At 47.4% G+C, this 17,796-nt stretch overlaps 1 protein-coding gene across 4 annotated transcripts in view; it reads left to right on the forward strand.

Annotated features, from left to right (window-relative positions):
* The window catches only part of ZBTB16 (zinc finger and BTB domain containing 16), a 203,351-nt gene that overhangs the window by 77,088 nt on the left and 108,467 nt on the right, over positions 1 to 17,796 (forward strand). For all 4 annotated transcript variants that reach the window (XM_053924524.2, XM_053924522.2, XM_024570825.4 and 1 more), the window contains one exon: positions 14,887 to 14,984. In XM_053924524.2, coding sequence (XP_053780499.1) covers positions 14,887 to 14,984 — 98 coding nt within the window. The remainder of the gene's footprint in view (positions 1 to 14,886; positions 14,985 to 17,796) is intronic.

Consider the following 17,796-nt stretch of genomic DNA (forward strand, 5'->3'; position numbering starts at 1 on the left):
CAAAGGCTTGTGCAGGATGACTTGCTCTTTCCCAACAGCAAGTCTTGGCTTCTTTGATGCCTCCATCACCTGGAGCTTTTTCCCTTATCCAAGGCCTTCCCGTTTATATTATTCCCTAACATGAGTAGAATAGATACAGCCCTTCAGAGTTTACAAAACCCTTGAAAGGACCAGCTCAATCTTAACTGTCTGCAGGCCATCTGCAGCCCCCCACCCACTGTTTACCTGCTCCTCCTCTGAGTACCCATACCTCGGCTCTTTGTTGACATTTGCCACGCCACCACATCCTCCTTTTGGGATTCTTTCTCTGTCTGTTTCTCACTAGCTAGGTTATAAACTGGCCAGGGGACAGGGTTTGTCTTTCTTTTTCTGCAGCCTTATCTTAGCTAATGTTTATTGAACACATTATGTTCTCAACACTGCTGCCTTTTTACGTGCACAATCTCATTTTTCTACCCTCTGGGAGAACAATGTTATTATCCCACTTGACAGATGAGAAAACTGAGATTTAGATGACTCCTGTGTCTTAAGGCTAGAAAATTGTAACCTAGAATTTGCAGGAAGGGCTGGCATCAGAGTTTGAGTTCTTAAACTTCTTCCTCTATGTAGTTTGTATCAGGCTGTGCCACCTACAAGCTTTATGACCTTGAGCAAGTTGTTTACTTCTTTTTACTTCAGGTCCTTCCTCAGCAAAACGGAAATAACAACAATAACTGCCTTATAGGGCTGTTCCGGGGATTAGATGAGATAATGCATGAAAATGCAAAGATTACTGCCTGGTGCATAGTTAGTGCTCAGGTATGTCTTTGTACACATTTGTTCTTCCAATTCTTCCTCATTCCCAATATCACCTTAATATTGTTGTTTGTGTTACTATTACTGCCTCTGTGTCTCTGGCATCATCTTAACACCTAAGCCAATGTTACGCACAGGGTTTGTGCTCAGGAAATGCCTAATTAATGAAGGAGCAAGCACTTGAGTTTGCAGGGGTGATTTGGGGACAGATACTTGGTATGATGTTGCCTTTGTGGAGGTTGCTGATTAAGAGCTTGCCTTTGCCACCGTGCAGTCTAGGCAGGTTCTTGCACTGGTGGTCCTTGGGGCAGTTGGGGCATGATGACGCTGCAGTCGAGAACCTTCCTGTAGCCTAAAAACTTTGTTTCCTTCCTTCCCACCTCTTTCCCCAGTAGCTCTGAGCCCTGCCAAGTCTGTTCAGAAGCCTTGAAATGACAAAGTACCCTTTAGTTAATTGCACAACGGATTGCCTAGAGTTAAAAGTTCTGATTTATATGACTATAGCTCTAACTGCTCAATAACACAGGCCTGTAATCTACTTTCATTTCAAACAGAACGGTGATTTATAGGGCAGCATGCCGCTTTAGCTCAGAAATGAGGTGTTCAACATATGCTCTGTTGACATAAATTTGGAATTTATCGCTGTTGTCAAAACTGCCTGTTGGACAAAGGTGGGTATTAAGGCAATAAATGGCTCTGAATAGTTTTCTGTCACATTTCCTAACCATTGTATTTAGTCTGTTTGAGGAGAAAATATATACTTAAAAGTAATCAAATGTCCAAAATGCATGCATCCTGTTTTGAATGGTGAGAAGGGAGGGGGCAGGGAAGATGGAAGACTTGCAGAGAGCTGGGGGTGGGCTGGGGGTGGCGTCCAGGAGAAAGCTTTTCATGAAGTTATGGCCCATTTTAAAAAGATTCCACTTTGCTTCCTCTCCCCCATTCCCATTAGGAGGTGGGCTTTCCTTTCTCATTTACTAAGAAGGGGAGGAAAATGAAAGCTCATTAAATAAAAATAGTAAAGGACATTTTTATGTGTGGGCTTAGAGCCAGCAATGTCAGGGAGGAGTTAGTGAGTGCGGCTGTGAGGGAGGCAGGACAGGATTTTGTTTATGGTGAAATAAAGCCACCGGCCTTGTCCGTTTCTATGCAGCCTCGAGTGTGGACTTGCTCATAGGTTCTGAGGCTCCTGTGGCCGAGTGAACCTTTGGCTGCCTGAGGAGGGTGAGGAGCAGCTGGATACCTGGCTCTGTGCAAGATGCTGTATGGCCGGCACTCAGCAGTATTGCCCAGAAGCAGGCACCAGTGTACTCACCCCAAAACATGTCTTGAGAGCCCCCACTGATGTCATGGTCATTGCTAGGCTTGCAAATACAGGGGAATGAGGCAATGCTCTGTCTTCAGGTAGTTTTCCATCGAGCTCGAGAGCCAGACAAGCAAGCAGTTGCAGTCCCAGTGCCATCGGTACAGCTGCAGACACACCACGGGGCTAAAACAGACAGCTTTGGGAGTGGAGGGACCAGGGGAGGCCTCTGGTGATAATGCTAACTCTCTGGCCTGGTGAAATGTTCCTTTGTGGGTATTAGGTCCCTTCAGAGAGAATACAGGAAAAATACACTACTGATAGGGTTTTAGAATTTATTTTATTATTATTATTTTTCATTCTTACCTGAGGACTTTTTTTTCATTGCTTTGAGAGAGAGAGAAGCATCAGTGTGAGAAAGAAATGATTGTCTTCTCACATGTGCCCCAGCTGGGGGTCAAACATGAAATCTTAGGTATGTGCCCTGAACGGGAATCGAACCCATGACTTTTTGGGGTATGGGACACCACTTTAACTGATTGAGCCACCTGGTCAGGGCCTGATAGGCTTTTAAAAAGGGTGTGTGATGTTATGGTGAAGTGACCACTGATGTGTGTGTCAGTTTGGTTTTTCGTATCGTGTATTTAAAGAGTGAGGCCATTGTCCCTGTGCACTGAGGCTGCCACCTCTGTTCTCACGTGCATCAGTTCCATGCTGTGGACTGGCCATCGCATCGCCCGGGGGCACGGGCACCCCAGGCAGGCGGCTCAGAGGGTGTAACGAATGCACTCAGAGTCAAGGTTAAGAACCTCCTTTTTTCCCCCTCCATCCTTTGTTTTGAGGTAACATAGCTTGTGGAGTGTGTATGTGTCTGTGAGATGAAAAGTCCGAGCACATCCAGAGAGCCGCCTGGGCCTTGGCCAGGCTGGGCCCCGAGTAGCTGGCATTATGCATTTTGTGCACGCTGGCTCGGCAGGCTTACAAGTTAGGGGCTGGTGGAGCGTGCTGGCTGCCTGGTCCTCCTTCTCCTGAAAACCAGGCCCAGCAGGGGGAGAGGATGCATATTTGTTGCTTTTATTTTATTTTTTCTTTTATCTCCATGCCCACATGCTTGGAGCCTCTCAGTGTTGACAAATGTGCGCTCTCACCAAACACATGCACACTGTCCCTCTTTCTCTCGCCTGCCTGTGTGCCACACACACACAAACACACGTACCCAGTCCCAAGTACACTGGGTATGGACACCAATTGTAAGCGTCTTCTGTGTGGCTCACCCTCCCTTTGCCATCAGCCCCTCTCCTTTTCAAAGCTCCCCGTTGGGAAAACTCATAATTTTTACACCACACAGTCTTGACTGGCCATTGCTGGAATTACTGTCTCTTTGAAGTGCTTTCTGCTGGGGCATTTACAGGCTGTTTTAATTACCTGCAGCTTGCAAGGGGCCTTGCTCCGTCCCAGCCTTTGTTTGTTTGTTCTTTGCATGGAGTCTGTGCTGAAAGGAATACGGTGGTCTTCTTATACAAAGAAAGGAAAGGGGGAGAAAAGAAGTTTGGGGAACCCATCACAGAGCTCTCCCTGCAGCCTGCTCCGACACCCTGCCCATGTGAACAAGCTCAGGAAGAGAAGCCAGCCTTGCTCTCAGCTGGCCCAGGTTCTCAGCTCCGTGGGTCCTTCTCCTAGGGTTTGCCGGGGATATTTTTGTTTGTGTGTGTTTTTTATTTTAAGTATTATTAAATACACTTTCAAACCTCCCGTCATAGACAGTAGGGCTGTCAAACAGAGCTCCTGTCATTGCTGACCAAATCAAAGTCAGCTGCACTTAAACTGAGATCCTGCTCATATTTTTCCAACCCAGTCTATTTAAGGAGAGCATGTGATTAAATTTTTGGGTCTGCATGTGGGGTGGAGGGAGAGGTTTGAAATCACATGCGAAGGTAGTGTCCACTCTGAGCTGCCCAGTGTTTTACTTTCCTGTGTTCATTTTTCATTTGATTCTCTCCCTAGAAGGAACTAAATATAAATAGCTTTCTTTAGGGTTTTTGTTAAGCACGAGTGTGGTATGTCATGTCTACAGATGAAGATGCCAGTTTACCAGAGGAGCCTAGAAATTCATCCCCTTCACTGTGGGCAGCAGAATCTTCATTCATTTATTCATTTAGTTGAAAAATCTCTTGAGCAATCAGAACCCTCATACATTGCCGATGGGAATGTAAAAGGGTGCAGCTGCCTCAGAGAACAGGATGGCAGTTTCTTAAAAGGTTAAATATAGAGTTACCATTGACCCAGCAACTGCCCAGGGGATGTGGACACATACATCCACAGATAAAACTTGTATACAAATGTTTATAACCACATTATTCATATTGCCAAAAGGTGGAAACAACCACATGTTCATTGACTAATGAATGGATACATTAACTATGGTATATACCCAAACAATGGAGTATTATTTCACAATAAAAAGGAATGAAGTACTGATACAAGTTACAACATGGATAAATCTTGAAAACGTTATGTTAAGTGAAAGAAGGCAGACACAAAAGGCCACATACTGTATGACTGCACTTATATGCAATATTCAGAATAGGCAAACCCAGAGAGGGAGACAGATGAGTGGTTGTCAGAGACTGGTAACAGGTATGGGGGCGATGAAAGTGTCCTGCTGTCAGATGGTTACGCAGCTCTGTGAGTGTACTAAAGACCACAGAATGATACATTTTCAAAGGCTGATTTTCATGATATGGATAATACCTCAATAAACCTGTTACTTAAAAATAGGTATTGAATGCCTACTGTACACCAGGCACTGTTCCAGACTCTGAGGATGTAGCAGATGGTTTCCACCTTCATGTAGATTACGATCTGGGAGAGAGAAAGAATACTGGTAAAAAAAAATACGTGTGTGTGTGTGTGTGTGTGTGTAACATAACATAACATAAAAACTGTGTTAAGTGCTGGAAAGGAAATCCATAAAATGCAGTGAAGGAGAATAGTGTTGATGTACAACCTACTTAGACAGACTGTGGTTCAAGTGCAGTCTTAGTTTCCCAGAGCGCTGTGCACAGTAGGGGCTTAACAGATAGAGAGTAAACAGCAGTAGGCACCCGAGGCAGTGAGCCTTTCCCGTAGGAGGGTTAGAGTCCCTTGGAGACCCAGTCTGGCTGTGGACACCAGGTGCCATCATTTGGCTTACCTGTCTTCTGGGCTCCTCTGTTTTTGCTTCTGTCTGATTAGGATCAGGGGAATCCCAGGTGTGCTCTCTCTCTCTCTCTCTCTCAGTATATCCTTTCTACCTGGTGGTTTCCTGCTACTTTCAGGGGGCGGCTCTGGGAGGACATTCATGGGCAGGGTGGATAGTCTCTCCTCAGGCGGGTAAATGTGAATGTGGATCCCAAGGTGAGAAATCTGAAGGCTTCCACCTGCTTACATAGGGCAGTAACTCCCTTAGACTCAGTTTTCCTTATCCACAAAATGGGGACAGCTCTCTCTTCCTCCACCCAGGGTGGTTGAGATGACCCTTAGGAGGCACTTTCAGAGTCACAGGCGATAGATATAGAAATGTTAGTGTTATTATTATAAAGCCTCAATTAACTAGATTTATTTTTTTTTGTTTTCATTTTTGATAGAAGAAAAAGAACTGTCAATGAAATTGCTATGTATTTGGTTTTTGCCTTTTTCTTTCATTAAAATGGCAACTTCCACAATGTGATTTGGTGTCCACAGGTTAATCTGCCCAGTCTCTTATTCTGTGTCCATGACTAATGTTTAGAGTGATGGCCCTACAGCTCAGAATCTTCATAGCAAAGTAATTTAATTTTCAGTGTACTAAGGCAGAAAGAGTGAGGCAATATGCATTACGAAGGTTTTCGAAGGGTTTAATTCCATACGAACTTTCTTCTCAGGTCCTTAATAAGCCTCCGTTATTTTCAGCAGTCTCCAGGGATCCACGGCTGGTCTGTGGGATGTGAAGGTAGCATTTTGGCTCCCTGGCTAACGTGAGAGCATGCAGAAAGGAGCCTGATAACCAGGAGACATCGTTTCCTCCTCACACCCAGGCAAATGAGGAAGATAAAAGAGGAATCTGTAGCTTTTTGAAACCTGTTTTCTCAGAAGTTGGCTATTTGTGCTCGTTTAATGCCTCATATGGGTGTGAGAGAGAACAACCAAAAACCCTGTTCCTGCATAACTGTAGTTCATTTCCCTTATAGGGAGAGCCTTTTAGTATCTGGAGAGAATATTTTGGGTTTATTTTTGTTTCCCTTGGGTTGACATCATCAAACATGCATCACGGTGCCCTGCTTTGGGTTTGGAAAAAGCTCAGAGAAGCTATAAATCGTAAGGCATTTTACTATTTTTCCTCCTCCCTTTTCTAAAAGCACAACCTTTCTGGTTTCTTTAGAAAAGAAAAAGAAAGGAAACTACAAAAGTGTGTATTGATCCCTTTCCCTCAGATCTTAACTGCCCAGGCTGTAATACCTTGCTTACATCTGCCAGGTTTTTGTGCAGTTTTGCAACATCTCCTTAATCCAGGGAGCATAAATAGAACGTTTCAATCATATTTGGCTACCAGGAACTTCACAGATAAGCACGCTAAAACCTTGTTGAAAGAGACTGTATGAGATTGTTTGCGATAAGATCATCCTAAAGCCCAACACACAAATGAAAAACTTTTGTTCTTGGTGAAATTTGTTGATAGAGATATTTCAAATAAATGACTTAGGAGAACTCGGTATTTTAAAACAAAGGACCAGTTACGTAACAGCCAGAAGCCCAGGCCTCCTGGTGCTCAGCAGCCATGAAGACCCTTCTCAGAGCAGTTGCTGCGGGGAGATTAGAACACCCCTTTGTCATTTCTGACATTGTATTTGAACACTCTCAACAGCCTTATCTGAAGGCACTGTACTCAGTGCGGTTGTGGCTGCGGGGAATGCCATTGTCCTTCTTCATATTTTCAAAGCTCAGGACAGCTCCTTCCACTCTCCAGTCAGCACCAGGCTGGGCTTGATCCCAGGCCAAGGCAGGATGCACGGCTTTCTTTCTGAGAACCCTGTAGAGGCCTTTGCTTGGACAATAGGAACAACTGTTCTTGCACTGGTGTGTGTGTGTGTTGTTTTTTTTACCCCTACGTTTTTCTCTTTGAATTCCCTTTCATGTTTGTTTATTCATTCAACAAAAATGCACTGAGTCCCTCCTCTTTCCTGGGCTCCATGACAGAAGTCGAGGGGAGGACTCCGGTTATGGCTCCTTCATGAAGGAGGCTATCATCTGGCTAGCAGAGGCCCCTGCAGCCCCACAGCCTTTCTGTGTCATACGGACCCGATTGGAAGGGACCTAAGAAATCATCGAACTCAAACCTTGTGTTGTAGCAAAGGTGTGAAGTGAGAGGGGGTGAGTGATTTGCCCGAGGTCAGGGGATGGGCACTGACAGAGCTGGAGTGAAAACAAGTCGCCTGCCCTGGGTCCAGTACGCCAGGGAGGGCGCCACATCTTTAATGTAGATCAGCCTTGAGAAAATGTGCCTTCTTTGGTTCTCTCTTCTCCTCCTCTAAAAGGCTCCAAAAGCAGCAAATGGCCACCATCTTCCACAGCTTCACTGGTCTGGGTGCCCAGCAGAGGGGCCCTTGCTGTGTCCACCCCCCCACCTACAAGCACTGCAGCGCAGAAGGTGTTAACTAGCACTCTGTTAGTTCTTGGTTGCTTTTTTAATCCCTTGTTTGAAATCCTTGCCTTTTATTGGTATATTTACTTTATGGCATACATAAAGAGCTGTATTAAAAAATAAATTGTGTTGTAAAAGCATTTGGTAATGTTTATTAATATTGACTAGTCAGAGAGCAGCGAACTCTATTGCTAGAAGGATAATTTGTGGTAATACCAGCTAAGCATTCACAGCTTGTCAAATGACTATTTAATCTCAACATTTTAAAAAAGTGGGTAAAAGGATAATTTCCCTTATGCCTTGAGAAAATGAAAGTGACCCATTCTGCAGCCAGGATCAGAACTATGCCTCGTCTTGTCTTCTGGGCAGTGGCAGGCCTCCTTGCTGACTCCAGGCAGTCCCAGAGCAGGGTCACAGCGGTCAGGTCTTGCTCTGTCCTGGGAGGCTGACGATGACTTCACTAGCAGTAGCCTCTCCTGTGTCTGCTCTGTCTGCCTGCGTCTGTGCGAGGGGTTGGGAGGCAGAAATAAATTCATGATTCCTGTCCTCAAGAAGATTCTGGTTTGGGAGAACTTGTAATTGGCTTAGTCCTGAATTGTGAAGTTGATATGCCAAGAAAGTACATAAGGAGAATGACACTGGGTGTATCTAATGTCATCGACTGCCTGAACTCCTTCTTGTTGTTTCAATGAAAGGTAAACAGACACTGCAGGTACCTTTAAACTTAAGGGTCTTGGGGAAAAGAGTTAGCCCATTGCCGAAATACAAGCATATGCTAGTCCTTTTTCCAGTTCTGTTTCTACTCGGAGAGGTGAGTGAGACCAGGGGGAGTTTCTCTTCCCACTGGGTTCAGGAATCCTTAGTGGCTGTGCAGACTGAGAGCATTTCGAGAGGCGAAGTGCCATGAAGGGACCTGCCTCACACCATGCTATGACGTGGGGAGACAAGGCAGCAAGTTAGTGCCCCTCGGCCAGGTCCCACTCAGGAGAGGAGCAGGAGGCTTGTGTGATGGCTGGGTTCCAATGGTAAGTAGAAGATCATGTAGCATGTTGGTCCCCATCTGGGCAGCAGCAGGCTTTTGAGAGAAGGGGGTCATTTAGACCTTGGTTTGCATCTGATTCACAGAATCTCCTGTCTTGTCCTTGCCTGGTCCGAGTACCCTTAGAAGCACTGCAGAGGTCAGGTTGATGGTCATGGGATCAGAAAGCAAAAGCCCTAGGCATCAAGGTGACTTCTCCGTGTGGAGCAGCTCAGACCAAGGAGGGGGCGAGTTGGAAGGACCTACAGGGCCACAGGGGCCAGAGCTGAATGTTGGTTTGGGGGATGGAGTCTATTAAATTGAGAACAAGGAAAACATCACCTTATCACAGCCCTTGTAGGATGGATTCCCTACTTTATTTTCCTCATTCAAAGGTGGGTGGTCTGGACCACCCTATGGAGTTCCCTCCCACTCGCTTGCCTCAGTGACAGATCCTAGTTCTCAGTGCTGACCTGCCACATTAGCTCGTACTGCCAGCAGAGCTCCCAGGTCAGACAACTTGAGCTCCCAGGAAGAGACTGAGAGAGGGAGTGCAGCCCTTAGGCTGTTGGAACAGAATTTCCTCTCTCAATGTCCCCTGCCTATTGGTCTGCTTGGACTGTGTTTGTCTCTGGGCAGAGGAACTTGGGAAGAACTAGAACTTTGGTGGTACCGAGCTTTGAACCCCTCCCTCTCAGGTACGCAGTGCGGCTGTCCTTTTCCTAGCATTGTCTTCTTGGTCCTTGGCTGCATGTAACAAGAGGTGGGCCAAGCTTCTTCCGGTCCCTTAGGGAGCAGCTGTGATGGTCAGCTGTGCCCGGAGCCTGAAGGTAGGGAAGATGGGTCTCCCCTTTCTCCCGCTTTCTCTGCTGTTGTGTTCCAGGTGGCCTGTGGGAGGTGCAGGCTGATCCTGAGGGATGATAGATTGGTCTGAAGCTCAGACTTCATGCAGTGATGAAAGAGCCATTGGCTTTCCTGTGTGGACTTAGGGAGCCAGAGGACAGGGTCCAGCACTGGGTTGGAGGCTGCCCATGAATCGGCTCTTGTACTTGGAATATATTAGGATGAGAGGGGGGGTAGCCTAGACCCCCACCTTAGACAGAGGAATTTCTTTAAGAAAAAATAAACATTATGCCATAGATATGTATATATATTAACATATGCTGCCATCATATGCTGCCATTATATCATTTACAGGCTAAGGCAGATGACCCTCTCATACATTTTCAGACTCACATCAGAACGAAAAGGGTTTGGATGAACGTGTACTTGGTAGCCTGGTGAGAATTGTGTGGTTGAGAATCTGTGAGAAGGAATGAGTCTTTGTCTGTGGTTGCTTGTTAAAAGGTTCATATTTACTTAGCCTTAATTTCTAATAATGATTCCGTTTTCTTGAGTAAATAGCTAGAAACCTGTTAGAGGTTAATTTTTTTATTGTCTTTTTGGACAGAAATGAAAATCTGTTAAATTCAAGGTGAGTTTACCCAGTGGGCCAGGTGTCATCTGTGGTGGAGCAGAGCTAGGGGTGGGGGAGAACTTGAGCCTGCTTCCCCAAAACAGAGGGCCTGAAGCCTGTGGGGGAGATTGATCCTCTGCCGAGCATAGAATGGAGATGCGTGGGCCATGCTGGAACTAGGTTACTTTCAAAATTGTGTTCAGCAATGTTGCTTCTTCTCAGAGAGAGTGTGAAAACCAAGGCAGTGTTCAGAAAGGTGCAAAAATGTCCCCCGCTTCCTTCTTCCCTGATGGCCTCAGAGGGCCAGGAGCGGTTAGACTGTGTGAAAAGACAGGACCGAGCTGGGAGAAGAGGAGCGTGTGCAGGAAGAAGAAAGGAGGTGGACAAATTTCCATTTTAATCAAAATGTTTGGCTGTTGCCTAAGGTGGTAGTGGTGGTGGAGGTTGTGGTCTCGTACAGATGTGAGCTCGTACAAACGTGTACTTTACTCCCAAGACCAGCTGGAATTCTATTTCCACACTGGCCATTCTGCAGACTGTGCCATAGAGTCTCTTGGTCACCAAGTGCCTGAATGCATTCAAATTCTTTCTCTTGAATTACGAGAAGGCTCCACTTTTTCACATTCTTCCCTGGGTGTCTGAACAGTAATTAAAGATGTGGGCTGACCAGTGTTGGTCTCGTTGAACTACCAGGCCTGTGAGGTGCTCCCTTTTACTCTTCCAAACTTTGTGCTTTTCCCTGGTCTCTCTGCAGTGGGAGGGACCTTTGTTCTTGTACTGCTGTGGGGTCACATGGACACCTGTGGTAACCTGTGTGGGGTACTGAGTTAGTGGGTCAGGTGCAAGCCAGTGTCCTTACCACAAGCATTGAATAGGATAGGACACCTCTGTCTCCGAAGGCTGTGTAGTGCATAGCACCAGAAGAGAGCCTGGTGATGAGTTCTGGAAGATTCTTTCACTGAAAGATAGACTACAAGTGAGAAAAGGAGGAGACTCAGGTTATATGTATTAGAATGCTTTTAAATGAATAGATTTCTGAGGTTGGATGTCGATTTTTGCTTGGGCTGCCCTAGCTTGACCGCATGGTGTCGTGGGATATCACCCAAGTGGAAATGTGGCTCAGGGAAAATAAACAGTGCTCCTGAGGAACTCCTTGGAGACCAGGTACAAGGATAAGGGTAAGACTTAAAAAAAAAAGATTTTATTTATTTATTTTTAGAGAGAGGGGAAGGGAGGGAGAAAGAGAGGGAGAGAAACATTGATCAGTTACTTCTCATATGCACCCAGACTGGGGACCGAACCTGCAACCCAGGCATGTGCCCTGACTGGGAATTGAACGCCGGTGCAGCCTTTCACTTTGTGGGACGATGCCCAACCAGCTGAGCCACACCAGTCAGGGCTTTATGGGTAAAACTTTTCATTAATAAAATTTCGGCTCCAGATGGGACCAGAACCTTAGATATCTCCCCCATCACTTTGCAGGTGAAAAAAGGTAGAAATATTGTGACAACATAATTTGTCCAAGGTCATAAAGTAAATTAGTGGCCGAGTCAGGATAAAGATCCAGGTCTTCTGGCTGCTCGCCCGGCATCCTCCCCTGCGCCCTACCACCTCTGTAGCAGTGGGCTAGAGTACCCCACCTATCATACCACACCAGTGCGGTTGGCCAAGAAAGCCACTTCCACCAATTGCCAGGCAAATCATTCTCATGTAGGAAAAAGACAGAGAGGTTACACAGAAAGTGTTCATTTTGGTGAAAAACTTAATGTGGAATCTGTAGGAAGAAGGGATGGGAGTCCCAGGGCAAGTTGGGGATGTTAATCCTGGTGGTGGCTGCTGGACCCAGAAGACTGATCACTCTGTAGTCCTTTTGGAAAATAAATCTGAATGGGTGTTTGTCCCCCTGTGCCTTCTGACAGTCGCCTCTTGAAAATAGGCACCCCTGAGAGTTAAGAAATCACTAGTGAAGAAAAGGATGAAAATAAGTAAGACTGAAACTCATACACTGCCAGCCGCCAGCCACCTGCCATGACCATTCATGTGGGCAAGAGCTTCACTTGCTGAACAACTTGTGCATAGAGCTTTGCCACTCCCGGACCATCTAACAGAACAGCAAATAGCTGTCATGCATGCGCATGCTCATGTGCATCCACGCACGCTCACATGCCCGGGTACAAAGTCTCTGTCCCCTTGACCACAGTTTCACCGTCCACGGTTTCGGCTGCCCACAGCCAACCATGGTCCTAAAATACCAAGTTTCCCCAGCCATTGACATTACCTGCTCCTGGCATCCAGCTGTTGACAGTGTCAAAACTGGATGGTCCAGGACCACCTGATGCAGATGATCCTCCTTCTGACCTATCTTCAGAAGGTCAGTAGTAGCCTAACGCTATGTCACGTGTGATTTCACTTCATCTTATCATGTAGGGACTGTGGCATCTCATGCCACCCTGAGAAGAAGGGTGAGTGTAGTACAGTAAGCTATTTTGAAAGAGGGAGACCACATTCACATAACTGTTGTTATAGTATATTGTTATAATTGTTCTATTTTATTACTAGTTCTTAGTTTGTCAAATTTATAAATTAAACTTTATTGTAGGTAGGTATGTCTAGGAAAACAACATAGTATATGTATAGGATTCGGTGCTACTTGGAGTTTCAGGCATCCACTGGACCGTGTCCCTCATGGATAAGGGGGCCTCTGTGTTTAGAAACACAGTTTGCCCAGAATGCTGTTAAGACACGTCCAAGTGCCTAGCATTGTGAAATACATTTAGAGTTAAGAATGTTCAGTTAAAATGTTCTGTGCTGTTACTATTTCTCAATTGCATTGGATCATCTGTGGCCAGGAGTAAGATAACATGGGGGTGGGGCGCACTACAGTGTCGTGGATGAGGGTGTGTGTGTGTGTGATTGAGAAATCATTTGTTGTCTTTGGCAAGGAGGTAAAGGGAAAGCCAGCAAACAAAACTGTGATTGAGAAAGAGCTCTCCTTTGGGGATTGGGTGTGACGGCTCTCAGAGGCCATGCACACCGGACACCATATGTTGTCTTCAGGCCGCTGTGGCCCAGAGACTGCAGAGCTGAGGAGGCCCACCCGTGGGCCCACATGGTTTTCACGCACTGCTGGGTGCTCATTGTGGGACTTCGAAGGTGGTGGCAGTAGGTGGCTTAGTTTAGTTGTCATGAGCTGGGCACTAAGGCCTGTACCTGGGTGCTGCTGGCTTGAGTGTGTAATACTCCCTCTCACCTCCCACATTTGTCCATCAATAGCAGCTGCTCTCCAAACTTTTACTATGGTCTTAACACATCGACATTCTGATTGCAATAGAATGTTGTCTGGAAGGGGGCCTCGTATGTCTTCTGCCTGCCCCACCATCCTTGGCTCCTGCCCTTGGCTGCCATTGCCCAGCCTGTTCCTCAGGCCAAATGCCTGGGAGGTGGTGGGTGAGGTGCAGAGGTGGGTAGAGGTGGATGCTGGATCTGGCAGAGGCATGTAAGGGCCTGAGAACAGGAGTGTGGGTGGGAGGAGAGTCAGTGCTCCGGGTCAGGTGGCCCACATGCCAGCCAGCCGCTCAGAGCCTTGGCCATGTACACATGACCCTCTTCTCAGTGCTCAGCTCCCCACTGGCCCACCTGCTACACTGCACTTATTGGCTCCATTGCTGGCTCCTGACTGAGCAGTGGGGTCTGGTGGGAAGGGCCCTGGGTTTGGGGGATAGGAGTCAGAGCATTGTCGTAGGCTGGGCCCATAATTACTTGGGACCAGGGCCTCTGTCTTCCTGGGGTGATCATATGTGCCCAACCCTTCTCTCAGAGTGGCAGTGGTGGTAAAGAGAGGTAACGTGCGTGAAAGTACTTGAGAAAACCAAAAATAACTACTACCACCTTTCACTTAGGGAATATGGCCTGGTTTCTTGAAGCCTTTCTTTCTGTCAGAGCTCACCCTGCAGCAAGAAATAGAGGGAAGACATCTATTTCTTAGCTGGGCCTTAGGGGAAGGGTGTGCGTGGTGGGGAGTCACTGTGGTTCCGAGAAGACCAGAGAGAGAAGCGTCTCGTGTCCATGAAGACATCGATTCATTAGTAAACTTATTCAATGGCTGCTAGTTACCACTAGAGTGGGAGCTGAGGATATGAGAGTAAAGGTACAGGTGCAGCCCTCCTGTGCCCAGCGGTCTCCTGGGGGGGGGCAGGTGTGTGCACAGTCACAGTACACGGGGGCCTTGTTGTGACTGAGCTAAGCAGAGGCCCATGTACGATTTTTGCTAGTCTGACTGGGAGCATTATGTCTCTCTGGGGTCCTGGTGCTTCTTCCTTCTTCATTCTGAAACTGGATCTGATTTTTGTTGTTGTTTTTTGTTTTTTGGCATACGTACCAGGGAGTGAAGCATAAGGAGGTGCCCTGTTCTTCTCACTCCTGGACAAGACCAGGAATAGATGCTTCTTTGGCAGGGGTCCATAGGAAAAGGGGTGCTCTGGGCAGTCAAGGGCCCAGGGCATGTTTCCATCAGTGCCCATCTCCATCTCCCATGCCCTCCATCTCCCTTCCTCCTGTCACCAGCTGGAAGGATGGCTGCAAAGCCCCAGGTAGGGGTGGGCCTGACTTCTATCCAGCCAGAGCAGCAGCAACTTCTGTTTTCCTTTCCTCTACAGGAAGCTGCACAGTGGAATGAAGACGTACGGGTGTGAGCTCTGTGGAAAGCGGTTCCTGGATAGTTTGCGGCTGAGGATGCACTTACTGGCTCATTCAGGTAGGGAAGGACGCCTTGACCAGTCCCTCTGAGCACAGACAACCACCTCCTGCCTCCACTTGGAGCATACATGTCCCCACTGCCGGCTGGGGCCTTGCTCCACCTTTAGCTCCCTCCAGGTTCACGAAGCTAAAAGTCCATCCTGACGGTGTGATCTGACTTCTAAAGCAGACTGTGGTTTCATTAGCAAAACAACTTTGGAATTAGGTTCTCGCTCTCTAATGAATCTGACTATTGGGTTCACATTATACAGAAGCCTTTAATTAAATAGATATAGAAAGGTTGGAACACAAAGCTAGTTACACCGTGCTGTCTTTTGCAAGTTAATTTTACCCTGTTCTAGTGGGGTTGACTAGGCGCTGTCGGTGTTTTTGCTCATGTTCGGGCAAAGCTGCTCTGCCCTGTTAGGTGTGCAAAGGCAAGAAGCTCCTGATGTGCAACATGCCTGGATGGTGTTGATGGAAGGAAGGACACAGTAGGCCTTGTGGTGCTGCTTTGAGGCCCAGGGGTCACCTAGCTTCCGTTGTAGAGCCCCTCCCTACTTTGTGCCAGGGCCTGGGTACTCTTTCTTCCTGTCCCCTTGCCCTTCAGCCTTGGCATCACATTTTGGGGGGGAAGAGAGGACTCTCTTCTTATTTGGTCTTCCTCTCCGCTCATACCAACTGCCAGCATCTGCTGATTCTTTCCCCAGATTGCTTCCAGCATCTGGCCCTCCAGACAGTTTCGCGTTTGTGAAATGAGCATGGGCTTTGGGGTTGGGCAGGTGAAGGGTCAGTTCTTGTCTGCAATATGGGCTATGTGACCTTGGGCAGATTTGCCTTCTGAACCCTAGCTTCTACACCTGTAAAGTGCAGGTGTTACTAACTCATATAATATATATATATATATATTTAGTACTAGGTCACAGAATATATGTTAAAGGCATCGGTAGTTCACTCCCTGGCATACAGCTGATGTTTAATGAATGTGGATTGCTTCTGCTTACACTTTCCTCTCTTTGCCCCAGTTTTGATGTTGTCACCCTGGGGCATGTTCCTTTCACCAAACTCCATCCCTTCCGGTCTGGCTGGTGGGCTGCTGCCTGTCTGTCCTCATTCCATCCACTGCCTATATAGTCATGTAAATGCTGCTGGGTGGTTTCTAATACATTAAATTAGCTCACCACTGCCTTGCTGCAGAGCAAGGGGTAGAAGTGGATCTACACTGCATTGAATGCTTGAATGCTTTCTCTCCTTGGCTTTTAGGGTCCTTTCTAAAGTGCCCTAAGCCCTTCTTGCTTCCCATCCTTCCCTCCTCCAGATCCAGGGATGGGGCCTCACCAGGTGGCTGTCTGTGTCGGCATGTTTGCTCCATCTGCATTTCTTTGGGTGTTCTGTCCTTCCTTTCCATCAGGTCTTTTCACCCCACACCTGGCTCCACTGACCACCCTGGTCCTATCTACCGGTCCCACATGTGCCAGCATCCCACACCCAGGTGTTCTGGCGTTCAGCATCTGCTTGGTACTCAGGTACTGCTTTTGTTCTGTTTTTGTTACTTGCACCATCTATCTTCTTGCTTTCCTTCAGCTTTTTGTGCTTTTTAGGGTTCAGCATGGGGTTTCATGAGCTGTCTGCCAACAAGGCTGGCCAGCTCCCAACCAAGTACAGAGTGTGGGTCTTCTGTTTCGTGTGCTCCCTGCTTCAAGCCCCTGTGTGGTCTCTGACTACGTGGTGTTGGACATTTGTGTGCAGGTAACACACTTTCAGTCTGTGTTTACAGCGTCCTCAACCCTCCCCCCTCAGCTTGGTAAGCATCCTTTCTCCTTACTCCTCTGAGTCCAGAGCTCTGGCAGGATCTTCTACTTCTGGGTTTGCTCTGAGTGTGTGGAATAACCCTTCCCCAGTCTTCCCAGATCTTCATGGTCCCTTCTGCAATGCCATCCTTGACAGCGCCCCACCTCCAGCAGGAAGCAGGCGTGCCTTCTGGGTGTCCATGTTTCTTTATCCGAAGTGTCTTTGGACACAATGTTTCTTCTTTGTACCATAGTTATTTGTGGGCTTGCCTTATCTCTTCTACTTGGGAGTCAGGGTTAGGAGTTTGGGCACCTTCCTCCTGACTGTGTGACTTTGGGAGAGAAATGTTAGCTTTCTGAGCCTCTGTATCCTCATCTGTCGGAAGGGAACTTCACCCTACCTCAGAGAAGTTGTGAGGCTCACATCAGACACTTAGCACTGTGCCTGAGACATGACAGGTGCTCAGCCTGTGTAACGTTCCTTTCCTTCTGCTCCTCTAATTGACTGTGAGCTGCTTGGAGACAGGGTCTGGTCCCATTATGTGCAGCACACTGCCTGGCAGCACACGCCAGTGCAATCGACAGATATGGCTGAATGAACAGACGAGTGCAGCCTGGGACACCTGTGGGCAACCTCAGGGATACTAGTCTTCCTCCTGGTCTCTTCTGTGCTGGAAACTGCTTAGACTGTGTCCCAGGGGTTCACTGGGGCAGCCAGGAGCCCACTGGCTCTTATGGGCTAAACACAAGTTAGCCACTCTCTCCACTGAGAAGCACTCTTCAGCAGTGTTGGTGGGGCTGGTGAGGAGTAGCAGAGAGGGAAGAAGCTTCTTACACACTTTGAGAGGCCCAGAATCCCCACTGCAGACAAGATGAGTGACTCTGCAACACCCCTTGACTGAGCTCTACTTCAGGGTCTCCTAGGGATGCCCTGGCAGCTTTGGGAGTGGCGGCGTCCTGGTTCCTAGGTTTTCCTTCCGTGCCTGAAGTCTCATTGTGCAAATGGTCTGTCCCTCTGACATTCACTTGCCAGTGCCCTTG

Source organism: Desmodus rotundus, chromosome 5 (assembly GCF_022682495.2).
Source record: "Desmodus rotundus isolate HL8 chromosome 5, HLdesRot8A.1, whole genome shotgun sequence".
NCBI classification, from domain to species: Eukaryota; Metazoa; Chordata; class Mammalia; order Chiroptera; family Phyllostomidae; genus Desmodus; species Desmodus rotundus.